The 15838-nt window shown below is 38.5% G+C and overlaps 1 protein-coding gene across 1 annotated transcript in view; it reads right to left on the bottom strand.

Annotated features, from left to right (window-relative positions):
- CC2D2A (coiled-coil and C2 domain containing 2A) overlaps positions 1-15838 on the bottom strand; it is a 139702-nt gene that overhangs the window by 45592 nt on the left and 78272 nt on the right. Inside the window, exons 21-24 of the mRNA XM_043969640.1 lie at positions 14878-15007; positions 10662-10865; positions 8316-8408; positions 2701-2792 (exon numbers count right to left, since the gene is read on the bottom strand). Coding sequence (XP_043825575.1) covers positions 2701-2792; positions 8316-8408; positions 10662-10865; positions 14878-15007 — 519 coding nt within the window. The remainder of the gene's footprint in view (positions 1-2700; positions 2793-8315; positions 8409-10661; positions 10866-14877; positions 15008-15838) is intronic.

A 15838-nucleotide genomic window follows, 5' to 3' on the forward strand; every position in this document is an offset into this window, starting at 1 on the left:
AAGTTGATTAGCTACCAGCTCTGGCTATTTGTAGATTCATGCTCTGTTAGTACCAGGGGTAGGCAGCTTGTTCCAAGGAAATGGGCATGAATTTGGAATTCTTTTTTAAGTTATTGTGGGACTGGTGGTAGGGGGTGTGATCTGCTTAAGCACTTCCCTAAGTCAGTGCTCTGATCCTGGAGAGTGACCCACTTATGAGGGATTCTACACAGGGAGCTATGGCATGTTAACTGAGAGTACCAAACATAGAAGCAGACTACCAGATAAATGCAAAAACAAAATAGGAGAGCACATACCCTGAGCCATCAGAACTTAATGCCCCAAATAAAGCAGAATGGCATGCAGAAAAAGAAACAACATAAATGAAAAATATGTATCTATTCTACAAGTAACTTGCAGGATTGTAAACAAACCAAGGACCTGGATTTCCCCAAAGTGTAGGCAGGAGGGTTTTGGTGACTGTTACTTTGGACATACCCAACCCTATACCTGATCAAGGTAACTTTATAGATGGTTGTTGTACTTGAGTTCCAGTCCTGGATACCCAAGGAGAAGTGTCTGAAGGTTGGGGGTTGAGTAGAGGAAGAGTGTGTGGGCTATAATGGACTCTGTAGTAGACTTCTCCAGTTTCTCTTGCATTCTCCTACCTTAATGTTTCTAAAGAAAGAAAATCTCTGCAACAGAAATGTTCTTTTTTTGGGGGGGGCAGGTAGCCAGGTAATTTTGTGGAAAGCTAGAAAGAAGCCATGGCAGAAGGCAAGATGTTTACTGACGATACATTTATGACACAAAATCATAAATTCAGCTACCCTGTAGTCACAAGAAATGCTTCAGAATATTTTCATGCTTGCCTTTTCTCCTCCTTCACCCCTTCAGTCCCCAGTACATAGTTTTTGACATAATTCAATTCCCTCTCTCTCTCTCTCTCTCTCTCTCTCTCTCTCTCTCTCTCTCTCTCTTTTGTAGGGCAATGAGGGTTAAGTTACTTGCCCAGGGTCACATAGCTAGTAAGTGTCAAGTGTTTGAGGCCGGATTTGAACTCAGGTCCTCCTGAATCCAGGGCCGGTGCTCTATCTACTGCACCACTTAGCTGCCCCCTCCATTTTCTCTTATTCAACAATTTGAGGGAAATAGTTATAGCTCATCACAAAGAAAAAAAAGGGAAAAAAAAGGGAAAAAAGGGAAAGAAATGTAAAAAAGATCTGGATTCAAATCTTGGCTTTGCTACTTAATACTTGTACAATCTCAGGTAACTAATTTAACCTGAGTTTCAGTTTCTTCTATAAAATGAGGAGGTTGAACTGGATGAGCAGTAAGTAATAGCCCTTCAAACTTTAAGACCTAAAATAACCTAATGTAACACATTTATTAAGCTTCTTAATGTACAGTATTATATAAGGCACTGGGGGCCACAAGGAATTTATAATCTAAAAATGCAAATCAGATGTGTACTTAAATAAGTGTGATATGGCAGAATGGGATAAGAGCCACACAGACATCGGGACAATGTGTTTTCTGAAAATCTGAGGAGGGAGAGGTTGCCTGTAGTGGGGAAGATGTGAGAAAACTTCATAGAGAAGGTCGTGCCTGACCAACTTGGGCCTTGAAGGAAGAGAAGGACGTCAGTAGAGGGAGATTAGGAAGGAGTCTGTTTCAGATTCGGCAGATGGGCCTGTGTGAATCCATGAAGGCAGGAGAGTATGTGATGAGACTGAGAAATACCTAGCAGTCCAGTTTGGCTGAAATAGAGATTATGTGAGAGGACAGAGTGAGAAATCGGGATTTTTGGGAAAATTTCGAGGTTATTTATAGAAATGAAATTGACAAGGGAAATAGAGTCTACTAATGACTTATATGAATTTTCCAGGTGTCCTCCCACTGACTGTGGCCATGGTATTTTTCCCATTGATATAAGCAGATCCATTCCATCGCCATTTCCATTGGCTATTCTCCTTGGTCAGCTAAATCCCTATGCTTCTATGATAGCGAGGTAAAAATTGGATGGTGGTGGGAAGAGGGAGGGAGTTAGAATTGAAATGGAAGGATGGTGTTTGGGTTAACAGCCCTATGGGAGGAAAGAAGGTGGTAGGAATTGGTAAAGCCATCTTTGTATATAATTTCATAATGTTTTCTGTTCCTGGAATGCCATCTTCTTTCATCTCTACCTGATGAAATAACAACCATCCAGCAAGGCCCATCTTAAATGCCATCTAGTCAACCCTGATTCACCCTCCCTACCCAGTCTTACTCCCCCTCAAACCCAAAGCAATTTCTCCCTTCTCAGACCTCCTAGAGTATTTTGTTTCTGTACATGTCAGATTGAAAATTTCTCTTTGAATTTCTCCCAGCATTTGATGAGCCTTGCATAAGAGTGGGCATTTGTTAAATGCTTCTTGTTGAAATGAAATAAGGGGTGAGAAGGGCTCTAGTTAAGTGAGCTTGGGAAAGGAAGTTGTAGCCAATTAGCTGCAGGCCTTGTGTTGCCACTGCTTAAAGTTCCTTCTCATAGTGTGTGTCCAGAGCAGGGACTTTACTATATGTGTTACTAGCTATATCCTGGGACAAAATGAGACTTGAATGATGAGGAAATCCTACATTTACAGGCCATCCTTACTTGACAAAAGCCACTAATGTTAGCAAGGTAACAAAACTCAAAATTCTAAAAAGAACATTCCCCACTCCCCCTCTCCCCTTACTTACCTGATATTGGGAACATCCTCTTCTACAACCAGATCCGAAAGAAGAAAATGATGTTTTGCAATTAAGAAACGGTTTATCACAGATTCTCTAACCTGGGAGGGAAAAAGTCAGGTTCACTTGCAATTTTCTCAGTACATTCATGATGATAATTGACATTTATTTAGGACTTTAAGTTTTGAAAAGTATTCCCAGTCTTATTATTCCCATTTTACTGATTCTCTGGGAGATGAAGTGACTTTCAATGATCACACAGCTAATATGTGTCTGAGGTAAGATTTGAACCTCAGTGTTCTGACTCAGTACTTTATTCCTTCATGCTGTTTTGTAGATTATTATTTTAAAATGCACTATGCATTATTATTCTTTTTTTTTTTTTGGAGGGCAATGGGGGTTAAGTGACTTGCCCAGGGTCACACAGCTAGTAAATGTCAAGTGTCTGAGCCCAAATTTGAACTCAGGTACTCCTGAATGCAGGGCCGGTGCTTTATCCACTGCGCCACCTAGCTGCCCCTATGCATTATTATTCTAATGCAATTTAAAGGTTTGGGCTTGATTCCAAAAAACCCTCACCTGTATATCTAACTTGATGCCTAATTATGAATGAACTACAATTTGCCTTAATAATCAAATTAAAATTTTAATCCTGAAGTTTTAAGTCCATTTTTTGTGTGTTTTATCAATTAGTGATGGTTCCTATGATCCAGAGATCCCCAAGACTTTTTGTTGGGAGGAGCTACTTTTAATGTTTAACACGTGAGCAGTGATTATGGTAAAATAAATTGGTTTGGTCAGGGGCAGGGAGGAGATGGATGGAAGGGAAAGAAGCCTATCTTTCCACAATTCTGCAAGAAAATCCACAAATGCTACTATGGAAGCATAGTGGACAGTATCTGGAACATAACAAATGGAGAGAGTAATTGAAGCAGTCTTGTGATGGTGGTATACTATATATTATCTTGTCAGATAGAAGAAAAAGACAATGAGTTCCTATAGCAATTAATAAAATTGGCATGGAGCCAAAATATAGTAGTGATAGGGATTTTAATTAGCTGAACATTTGCTATTCTTGCTTTGCTAAAATCTGATAAATTCTTGACTGTGCCTTGCTGACAATTCCATATCTCAGAAGGCAGAGGAAGCAATGAGGGAAACCGCCACAGTATACTTCATTCTGACCAACAAGGCTGATAAAATGGAATTGATTGAGAATCTTGGGGAAAAAGGGACTGTTTTCTTAGGATTTGTGATAACCCACATGAGAGAGTGCTAGAGAGCATCTGATAATTTTGACATATAGATTGCAGTGATTTCATAAATGAGAGGCATGATTCCGTGACCTGAGACACTAAAATCAAAGGGGGTTCAAGAGGGATTGGGATCCCTCAAAAATGAAATACTATTGGGGGCAGCTAGGTGGCACAGTAGATAGAGCACTGGCCCTGGATTTAGGAGTACCTGAGTTCAAATCTGGCCTCAGATACTTGACACTTAGTAGCTGTGTGACCCTGGGCAAGTCACTTAACCCTCATTGCCCTGCAAAAAAAAAAAAAAAGAAATACCATCAACACTGATCCTAATGAATAAGAAAAGGAAGAAAAATGTAAAGCGTTTAAACTCTTTACTCTCTCTACTATTTATAATTTCATCAGCTACCTTGGATTTTATTCTCAGTTCTATGAAGATGATTCCCCAGGTCATCCAGCCCCAGTCTCTCTCCTGAACTACGGTCCTACATGACCAGTTACCAATGGAACATTTCATACTAGATATCAAATACATCTCAAATTAAAAATGTCCAAAACCCAAACTCATCATTTTCCCCTTCAAACCCACCCTTCAATAAATTTCTCTATTTCTGAGACACACCTGGCAAGGAAATCCTACCACTCTAGTTTCTCAAGTGTGCAACCTCAGAGTCATCTATGACTCTTCATTCTCCCTCATCCCACATATACAATCAGTTGCCAAGTCTAGTTATTTCTACCTCCATGACTTCTGTTCATCTCCACAGATTCACTCACAAGGCCATCACCCTGATTTTATCACACCTTGGCTAGACTATTGTAATAGCTTCTTCATTGCTTTAATTTCTTCAGGTCTTATTCTTTCTAATCTATTCTTCACACAGAAGTCTCATCATGTCACTTTCCCGTTCAATAAAATCCAGTAGTTCCTCATTACCTTTAGGATCAAATACAGACTGCTCTGTCAAAATTAACAATGCTCATTACTTGATTGATTGGTATTTAAATCCCTTCACAACCTGCCTACAACATGCCTTTCCATGCTTCTCAAACATTACACCCCTTCACACATTCTTCAGTCCAGTCAAACTGAACAACTTCCCATTTGTTCATATGTGACACCCAATTTCCCCTTTTTATGCCTTTGCCCCAGTTGTCCACCATGCCAAGAACTCATTCCCTCCTCACCTGACTCTTGGATCCCTAGTTTCCTTCAAAGCTCAATTCAAATGCTATTTTTTTCATAAGGTCTTTCCTCATCCATCAGTGCCTCTCCCACAAATTATTTTGTATTCACTGTATAAATATTCCTATATACTTAAGATGATATATAAATTGGGGCAGCTAGGTGGTACAGTGGGTAAAGCACTGGCCCTGGATTCATGAGGACCTGAGTTCAAATTCGGCCTCAGACACTTGACACTTACTAGCTATGTGAACCTGGGCAAGTTACTTAACCCTCATTGTCCCGCAAAAAAAAAAAAAAAAAAGGAGGCAGGCACTCTGTGGTTGGTTTTTTTTTTAAAAGATGATATATAAATTGCTTGGGACAAGCAAAAACTCTGATATGCTTTCATTTTGTGAAAGGAATGCTCATGCTTCTACTGAAACTTGTCTGACCCTAACAAGCTGAAAAAGGATTGAGTTGGTTTCCTTCCCTTCATTTATCTCTCTGTTAAGTGCTATATTTCATACCATACACATGTGTTTTGTGTTTTCTTTTATTGTGTTTTTAATTCTATGGTTTTTAACAATGACTGTTACTTTAAGGAAAATTGTAGCTTTAGAGAACACACTTCATTCACTGTTAGAGATATTGCAGTGGCTATTGGTGTGGGAAAGCAAAGCATTTCAAGGAACATTCAAACTGGCAATGAAACAGCATCAGTTTGTACAAAAACACAAAGGAAAATGCATTTGAAAACCAGAAAAATTTTAAGAACTGACAGACTATTGCTCTGACACAATTTAATTAATCCTTAGAAAATAAGCACAGACTTCAGAGGGACCAGAGACCTGGAGGGATTGTTATTCATTCTTCTCTAGTCAAAAGAATAGGTAGAAAAATAGCCAGTAACTGTTACTATAAAGGGGAAAAAACCCATCACATGGGCAAAACAATCCTTCAAGGTTCTACTAAAACTTTTTTTTTGTTTTGTTTTTTTGCAGGGCAATGAGGGTTAAGTGACTTGCCCAGGGTCACACAGCTAGTAAATGTCAAGTGTCTGAGGCTGAATTTGAACTCAGGTTCTCCTGAATCCAGGGCTGGTGCTTTATCCACTGCGCCACCTAGCTGCCCCCTCTATTAAAACTTGTCAGAAATGCAAGTGAGTTTGTATGATCTGGACTGTAAAAAGGACCCTCCAAAAATATTTTGAGGATTTTTTTTAAACTTCCAGTGGACCCGCAAGTCTTGTTCCCTTTCAGGGAATAATAAATTCTGATAAACACACTAATATTCTGAAAAGCAGAAATGTTTTGGAATATAGAAATTCACAAGTGATTACGTAATACTACAATATGACCTTTTACCATGCTCCAAATTTGTCCCAAAAGATAGAGAAATTTATCTAAGAGATAGAGAAAAGAAACATACTACAATAGCTCAAGAACTAACATGATTTATACTCCATTGAAAACTTATGGACTATAGGATAGCCTTGGAAAAATGAACTCTTCATCAATTTTGCTACCCACCTCCTGACTGAGAGGTTATGAATATGTGGTCTAGTATGAGACTTGGGCAATGTTGGGGTTTGTTTTGCTCTGCAATTTGATTAAAAAAATTTGTTTTTTCATCCTTGAAGTTTTTGGAGAAGCAGGAAGTAGTAGAGGAAGAGAGAATTGTGATTTTATCAAAATGAAAAACAAAGAAGAAAAGAGGCTCACTGAAGCATTTAAAACATGAATAGAAGAGAACTGAAGTAAGGTAAGTAGGGAGATCTGTACTATAGGATCTGTACTGTAAAACACATTACAAAATATGTTTTGAAGATTTATTGGACAAAATGTTTATAGTCAAAAAGGAAAGTTTTGGAAATATGTTGAATTTATCATATATCTAAAAAGAAAAACAAGCTCAGTATAATAGAAATTTTCTACTTTAGGGTAAGTTATCTTTTTCTGTTCTACTTTGTCTATGGAAATCTTCATCTCATTTGGTGTTGGTTAAATTTAGAATTAAAATATAATTTATTTAAAAAAAGAAAATCTATGGACTATACTAAAATGTAGACTTCATAAAATGCACTGATTATCAAAAGTATGTTTCATATCCAATGGGATAAAAATATAGCTTCATGATGTGGAATCAAAGAGCGTGTCAAAATCTTGTGAATTCAAATGCCAAATAGTTTAAAACAAGTGACTGTAGCAAAGGGAGGACATATTGTATTTTTTTTAAGGTGTAAAAAGTTGCACATTTTATTATGTCAATAAATTTCATTATTTTACTTCCTTCTAAGTAATTCAAATACCATTGTATATATATATATATACATATATATATATATATATGTGCTTGTTACCTTCCTTAGTAGAATATAAACTTCTTCAGAGTAGGTATTGCTTTTGTGTTATCTATGTATCCCCAACACATAGCCCAGTGTTTGGCAAGCAGTTGGTGCTTAATAAATGCTTACTAATTAATCCATTAATCTATTATTCTATGATGTACTTTCATTGCCATATTTCAGTCACATCACACTAAATCTAAATGATACCTATGAGGTCAAATTTATTTCTCTGTGTTAAAATATCAAGTTCACTTTGTTTATTGCCCTACTTTGTTTTTGATATATAGGTATCTGAAATGTAAATCTTATTTTTGACCCTCTTTCCAATTATTTCCTTTTATTCAGACACCTTCTCCATTTTAATTTTTCTCTCTGTGTAGGAGCTAATCGTCTCTGTAGTATCTGCTATTTTTAGCTGTTCATTTTTCCTTTCCTACTCTATTTCTAGTTTAAATCTCAGCTTCATCAAACAGAGAAAGCTTCCCAAATGTTCTTTTGAGTTCTCCTGAGGTATGCTCTGTCCATAGCCAGAAACCCCGAATTCCAGCTTGTTTAGCCATGGTCCAGAAAGCCAAATCCTGTTTTTCATCATCATCATCTCCACAGGCAGCTGTTTACTTCCTGCATCTTACTTTCTTTTCCAAAGCCCCACATTTCCAATGGAAGAAAAGAAGAAAACACCACCTGTGTCCCAATACACTTGAGTTTTCTGTCTAGGATCAGTGCCACATGACTTTTTTCTTTTTTTTCAATGCTAAACACATTTGTATCTGTGTTAACTAACATATTAATAATTTGTAATATACAACACAAGATTCTTTGCAAAAGAGAAAAAGATCAAATTTATTTTTCTCACCTGTTGGAGGTACTTGGCCACTACAGCTCTATGAGTATCTAAGTGATCCTTGGTTTCAATAACACCTCTGTCACGTATCCGTTTCTCATAGTCCTGCATTCAAAATAAGATGTAATTTTATCATTTAAAATTACTTTTGATATCACAAAGAACTCAAGTACGGCCCGCCTTTCATTGTTTGATTTTGTTTCATATAATCTTTTCTCCCCAACTCGATTGTAAATGTTATCTGATCTCCTCTGTTGGTTACTTATCTCTTCTCATTTGATTTCAGAATATGCTGTTCTCTGGATACGTGAGTTCATCAATATAAGCACTTCCTCTCCCACGGATGATTGCAACCTATCTGTCTATCTTTACTTCCTCTGCAGTCTTTTCCATGTCCTTTCTTAGGGGTAGCCATGGTGTAGTGGAAATAGCACTGTATCTAGACTTAGAGTCTGTGTCTCAGCTCTGAGACTTAGCTGTGGGAACTTGAGCCCATTCACTCCCGTACTCTGGGCTCCATTCACCCTATTTGTAAAACAGGAGAATCGGACTAGATATTCCCTATGGTTCTTTCCAGCTCTAAATCTATCATCTATGGACTCTACAATGGCTAAATATGGATGCAGGTATGTGGTACAGGTGATAGGCTTACTACTCGCTTAATACAGGGCAATGGAAAGCAATAATGGAAAGACCCAAGGGTGGTTGTGGATCCAAGTCTTCTAAAGGAAGGGTTAGGCAAAAAGAAGGCTGGCATCTCAAGATGAAGAGCAAAGTCAGGGATGAACCCAGGTAACATCTCTGATATGTGAGGCGGAAAAAAATTGGTCAAGTTGAGGCAAACACCAAATGGTGAGACCAGAGTGAGGCCCATGGCCTGCTGGGGAAAAGCTTACAGGAAGTTGAGACAAAGCATAGATGCCTCCAGGAAGAGAAATATTTTGCAGGTAGTTCTCTGACTCCACCTCCTGGCTTCCCTGCCTTCCTGCAAGTCTCCATTCATCCCTGCTAAAGCCTTTCCATTCCTCCTTAATGTTAGTGTTTTCTCCCTGAGATCAGTGTGTGTGTGTGTGTGTGTGTGTGTGTGTGTAGATATCAATAGATAGAATTAGGTAGATATCCAGTTAGATATCTATTGATATTCTCATATATATATATATATATATATATATATATATATATATATATAGAGAGAGAGAGAGAGAGAGAGAGAGAGAGAGAGAGAGAGAGAGAGAGAGAGAGAGGAGAGAGGTTTATCTATAGGTATCTATAGATAAAGAATATCTATGTATCTATCATCTATCTAACTAATCTTTGTACATAGGTGCTTGCACAATGTCTCCCCAATCAGATTGTGAATTCCATTAAGAGGGGTGAGTATTTTAGCGTTTTTTTGTAGCCCCAATGCTTCACACGGTGTCTGGCACACAGTAGGTACTTAAATGTTTGCCAACTTTTCTTGACCATTTTTGGTGCAGTAAGAATCTGGAGTCCCATCTTTGATACTCTTGATGTTTATGACCTTGAGGAAAAAAACTCACCTCTCTGGGCCTCAGTTTTCTTATCATTAAATGATGGGGTTGGACCAGATGAACTCTAAGGCCCCTTGCAGCTGTAAATCTATGATCCTAGGATTTATCAATTAATTCATAAGCATTTATTAAGTTCTTCCTAAGGGCCTTTCTCTAGAGCTCTTAATTTGGTGTCAACTTGTTTCTTAAAAAAATGTTTTTGATAACTGCATTTCAATATAATTGATTTTACTTATAATCTTATATGTTTTATTTTGTGCATTTAAGAATGGGATTCTAAGGAGAAGTCCATAGACTACACCAGATTGTCATGGGAGCTCATAAACACTCACACAGAGCTTCTACACTAGATCTTTGATATTTCATGTATGGCATATACATACATATTTGTCATGTATATTCCATACATATAAATGTATGAACATATAAATGTTCATAACCAGCTAATTCCTTGTTCTTGCTAAATAACAGGTCCATCTCCTTTTCTATTTCTATTTCTTCTTGATAATGTCTTTTATGCCATTTCTGACATGTAAGTCATTATTGGTAGGTAGTATGCTGTAGTCAGCTGATCACTAGACACTTTACAATGCCATGGTGCAGGAAGTACCCATATGGATGGAGCCAGAGAACCTTCAAAGTGTTGTTGGAAAAAATGGCTTTTTTTTTTTTGGCCAGGAAATGAGGTTTAAGTGACTTGCCCAGGGTCACACAGCTAGTAAGTGTCAAGTGTCTGAGGCCAGATTTGAACTCAGGGCCTCCTGAATCTAGGGCTGGTGCTCTATCCACTGTGCCACCTAGCTGCTCCCCAGAGAAAATGTCTTACCTGGAATACCTTTTCCATTATTTCTCGGTCATAAACGGGAACTTGCTTAAAATTCCGGAACTCAGGTACCTCCAGGCTTCTGAGACGTAGAAGTCTGAATCTCTTAGATCTGTTGAGCTCCTCATCTGAAGCAAAATTAAATTCTTGTTGCAACTGCTCCAGTCGGAAGAATTCTGGAATATAAGTATCTCCAGTGGTAGCAACCTAGAGAAGATAAGGAATATAAACTTACAACACATACATATCATTCAAATCAACCTGTCTTTGTAGACTGTGTGTGTGGAACCTACTAGGACAGAAATATTATACATGTAAATCAGCTCTTGGGATAATGAGCGATTTATTATTTAAGCATTTATTCTGTCATAGTATTCAAAATCCTACTGTGAGGACTCACCATGGCACAAAGGTGATTCTATGTTCTTTAAGGTTATGCCAGTGAAATTCAAGCTCTGGCAGTGAGGTGATGCAGTGGACAGAGGCCTATATGTGGAGTCAGGAAGACCTGAGATCAAATCCACTCTAGTTGTGTGATCCTGGGCAAGCTACTTAACTTTTTTTTGGTTCCAGTTTTCTCATTTGTAAAATGGGGACAATATCACCTAACTCACAGGGTTGTTGCAAGGATCAAATGAGAGAACACCTGTAATGTGCTTTGCAAACCTTAAAAGAGCAACATAAAAATGACCATACTGGAAAGGCTTCAGGTATGGGCATAGTGATGAACTGTGCATTTGCCATTTGAAGACTAGCCTAACTCAATTCAGAGACTCATCACCAGGCTGGCTAGAGGGTGATGAATCATGACAGCAAGTCTTTTTTTGTTTGTTTGTTTGTTTTTGTTTTGGTGACAGCAACTCTTGAAGATTGTTTATATTAAGTTACAGGAGGAGTCAAGGAGGTTGGGATCTGCATTGATGGTGACACATTTTTCAGGTTCTTTAAAACCGAAGCATATTATTCAGTAACGCAAAAGATCTGGTGTGGTAGCAAAATTCATTGAATTATACCTGTTATAATAACGATAAGAGCTGATGCTTATATAGTGCTTTAAGGCTTCTAGAGAACTTTAGATACATTATCTCATTTGGTTTTTTCAACAATTATTGGAAGAAAGTGGTAAATATGATCATAATCTTTTTTATAGAGGAGGAAAATCAAGGCTCAAAGAAATGATGGAATTTGCCCAAGATCACACAGTGAGTATCCCACCTGTAATTTCAACCCAATTGTCCTGACTTCTAGACCAGTACCATTCCATGTTGTTCAAGGCTGTGCTGGGGGCCATGAGGACACACAGATATACAAATGTAGCATGCTTTGTAGTGCCTTGCACACAGTAGGCATTTTTCCCTTTCTCCCCTTTTTTTTGCATGGCAAAGAGGGGTAAGTGACTTGCCCAGAGTCACACAGCTGGTAAGTGTCAAGTGTCTGAGGCCAGATTTGAATTCAGGTCCTCCTGAATACAGGACCGGTGCTTTATCTACTGCGCCCCCTAGTTGCCCACATAATAGGCATTTAATACATATTTGTTGAATAAGACATATTCCCTCTCCTGAAACCCATCCTTTATGGATCCAGTTGGTTCCTGGAATAAAAATAATAAAGTTAAGATTCTCCCAACCAAGCTAAAATTTGCATTATTGCTTAGAAGAGTTAAGATAAAACAGTTTTGTAATGAGAAAAATTACAAGTAAAGAAAGTGGGTGAAGAATCATTGGGCAAGGCAACCCACAGATGAGGAAATGGAGGGCCAGAGAGGATGAAGGACTTGCCCATGATCACACAATTGGTAAGTGTTTGAAGCAGGATATTTGGACCCAGATCTCTTCTGACTCCAGGATCAAGCCTCTTTTCATAGAACTAGCCCCAATGCCTCTCACACTTACCATCATGTTTTGCCTACTCCTGGCTCTCTTCTCAACAGCCTTCCCAGCAGCCAGATCATACTTGATACTCTGGAAGTTTAATCTCTTTCATCCCTGGAAATTCCATCTGATGACCCCAGTGCTTTCACTGGTGACTGCCCCAACTGGCCCCTGCTTCAGTTACTCCCTATTCCCCAGCCATCTGTTTCCCTAGGATCCTATTCATCATCCTTGTCACTTTCTGCACCAAAGGGACCCTTGTTGGTTATCACTTCCCTGTGTATGTGGTCTCCCCCAGTTAGAGAGAACGTTTCTTGAGGGCAGACACAGCCTTTGAATTTGCATTTCCATCCCCCAGCACTTAGTCCTGTGCTGGCCACAGGAGGGCTTCACCAATGCTTTTTCACTCCTTTCAGTCAGGCAGGAGTGAATGACTCTCTTCCACCCAGCAAAGTCCCTCCTGGGTTTCAAAAATGGCACAAGAAGACAGTGGTTTTGAGGAAACCACAGTCACGGGTTCAATTCCTGGGTGAACTGCTGAGTTTTGCTTTGTTCTGAAGCCAGAGAATATGATCCTGGGCTTCAAATACCTGCAAAGGTTCAGTGAGGGTACGTGGACTAATGTTATGACTAGTTCAGTATGAGGGGGAGCAGTTTATTAATAGAGATTCACTTGTTTGGGTGTCCCCAGTTCTCTTTCTGGGCTTATGCTTTTTTAACAGAGTACTCACCCCATGTCCAGGAGGCATGTTCAGCAAGCACAACTTAGTGTCTGTGTGTGTGTGTGTGTGTGTTTGTGTAATAAGTGATGTAAATCTGCTTTATACTAAGAAAACCTAATAAATAGGACCATTGGATTTAGAACTGGAAGGGAACTCGGTAACAGATTACTTTAAACCTCTAATTTTTTTTTTTTTTGTGAGGCAATTAGGGTTAAGTGACTTGCCCAGGGTCACACAGCTAGTAAGTGTTAAGTGTCTGAGGCCGGATTTGAAATCAGGTACTCCTGAATTCAGGGCCGGTGCTCCATCTACTGTGCCACCTAGCTGCTTAAACCTCTAATTTCACAGGAAGCAAGTGACCACGTATAAGGTTCAAGCCCAGGTCTTCTTCCTCTGAATGCAATGCTCTTTCTCTTTCTTTTTTTTTTTTTTTCAGTGAGGCAATTGGGGTTAAGTGACTTGCCCAGGGTCACACAGCTAGTAAGTATTAAGTGTCTGAGGCCGGATTTGAACTCAGGTACTCCTGACTCCAGGGCCGGTGCTCTATCCACTGCGCCACCTAGCTGCCCCTGCAATGCTCTTTCCATCCCACCATGCTGAATCTCAAACCATACTAGCTTTATAGATACAGATTTATAAAACAGAAAAGTTAGGCCTTTCCTTTTTAGCCTTTTCTTTTTCTTTGCAATTAAACACTCTAGCTGAACTTTTTTTTTCTTACTAGCTGTATGAACAAGAAGGGGTCATCTGGCCTGTCTGAATCCTAATTTTCCAATTTGCAAAGTGCAACTGGTGATATCTGTATTACTTCCCTATGGGTGTGAGAGGAAAGGGATTTGCAAACCTTAAAATGCTATAGAAATATGTTATTACTGTTGCAGGTACACAGCCAAAATACAAATTGAGAAGGAATTTATAAATATGGTAGGTGTAAAATTATTTTATGACAATATGGTTTTCAAAATTTACATGCAACAAATTATGCTGCTCTTAAATTTTGCAAATTTATTCTTTACTAATATCTACAATACCTGCATTAAGAAAGAGTATTTTGACAAAAAGCTTTTATTCCTTCAACAAACATTTCCTGAACATCTTTTATGCAGTAGGCACTCTGCAATAGACCCTGAAGGAACACAAAAATATGGTTCCTGCTTTTATGCAATATAAAGTCCAATACCGAATATTAAATGGTTTACAAATTATATGAACTCACATTGGGACAAATCTCTAAAAGGCTAGAATGTAAATGGAAAATCTTTACCCTGGTTATAATTATCTCACTGATGAAATCATCATAATAAAACACAATCACAGGAATATGTTGCTAGGAGCACTTCCCGGGCAGTATATTTGTTTATCTATTATATTTTTATGCTGATGTGAGCACTTCCAAGAAGACAATTCAATTGGCTGCCTGGAAAAAAATGAGATCCCTGACTGATCTAATCACCCAAACTTCTAGTGTGATGTTGGATAAAAATAGCTTAACTGCTAAGTATTGATGTAAAATATAAATTTCAGTTACCTTCAGCTAAGGTTATTTGTTTGGATATAATTATCCTCAGAAGGCTAAGTTACTTTTAGACACACGATTCACCAAGTGGGATTGGGAGTGTTCCTTACCATTATTAGCTGCATCAGTGAGGCATTGTTTGGGTCATTTGGGTCCAGCTTTGATTCTGTTGCCCACTTTGCCAACTTCTTCATGTCTGTTAAACCTGATGCACCAATGGATGCAATGGCATCGACTTTCCTTAAAGCATTGAAATAATAAAGTAAGTCTCACAGAATTTAGATTTAAAATCAGAATTTTGAATCAAGATAAGGAGAATCTATAAATTGATTTTTTTTTTTTAGTGAGGCAATTGGGGTTAAGTGACTTGCCCAGGGTCACACAGCTAGTAAGTGTTAAGTTTCTGAGGCTGGATTTGAACTCAGGTACTCCTGACTCCAGGGCCGGTGCTCTATCCACTGTGCCACCTAGCTGCCCCAATTGATTTTCATTATGGTTCTATTCTTTCCATTCTTCATTTGAGAGCCACTCCTCCCCCACCCCACCCCAAGCAGTGCATTATTTTCTGTATTTTCCTCACTTGATAACAAATAATAAATATGTTTGTGGCATCCAAGCAAATGAAAAGAATTATTGCTAACATAAATGGGAATAACCCAAACCAGATCCATGCTGAATACTAGAAACCAGTGTGAGAAATGAGCTTTGATTGCTCTCAGGGGGAGCTGGGCCAATCAAAGCAATCCATTGACTTCATATTATAGAAGCACCAGAAAGCTATAAATCATACTCAGCTGGTGACCATTTGTAGCAAGGGGCTGAGCACAAAGTTAAGGGAAAATAGAGCTGCACGGACCAGCATCCACTGTTGACAGAAGGGAATTTCAAGGCAGATCCAAGTAAGTCAGTGGGATTATAGATTTTAGAACTGGAAGAGACTTCTGAGATCTATTATAAGTATGTAGATACTTAGATATGTAGTTCTATAGTTATTTATATCTGTATATCATAGATGTATAGATAGCAACCCACATATCCATATCCAATACATATATAGATTGTAAGTATCTA

Source organism: Dromiciops gliroides, chromosome 6 (genome assembly GCF_019393635.1).
Source record: "Dromiciops gliroides isolate mDroGli1 chromosome 6, mDroGli1.pri, whole genome shotgun sequence".
NCBI lineage: Eukaryota > Metazoa > Chordata > Mammalia > Microbiotheria > Microbiotheriidae > Dromiciops > Dromiciops gliroides.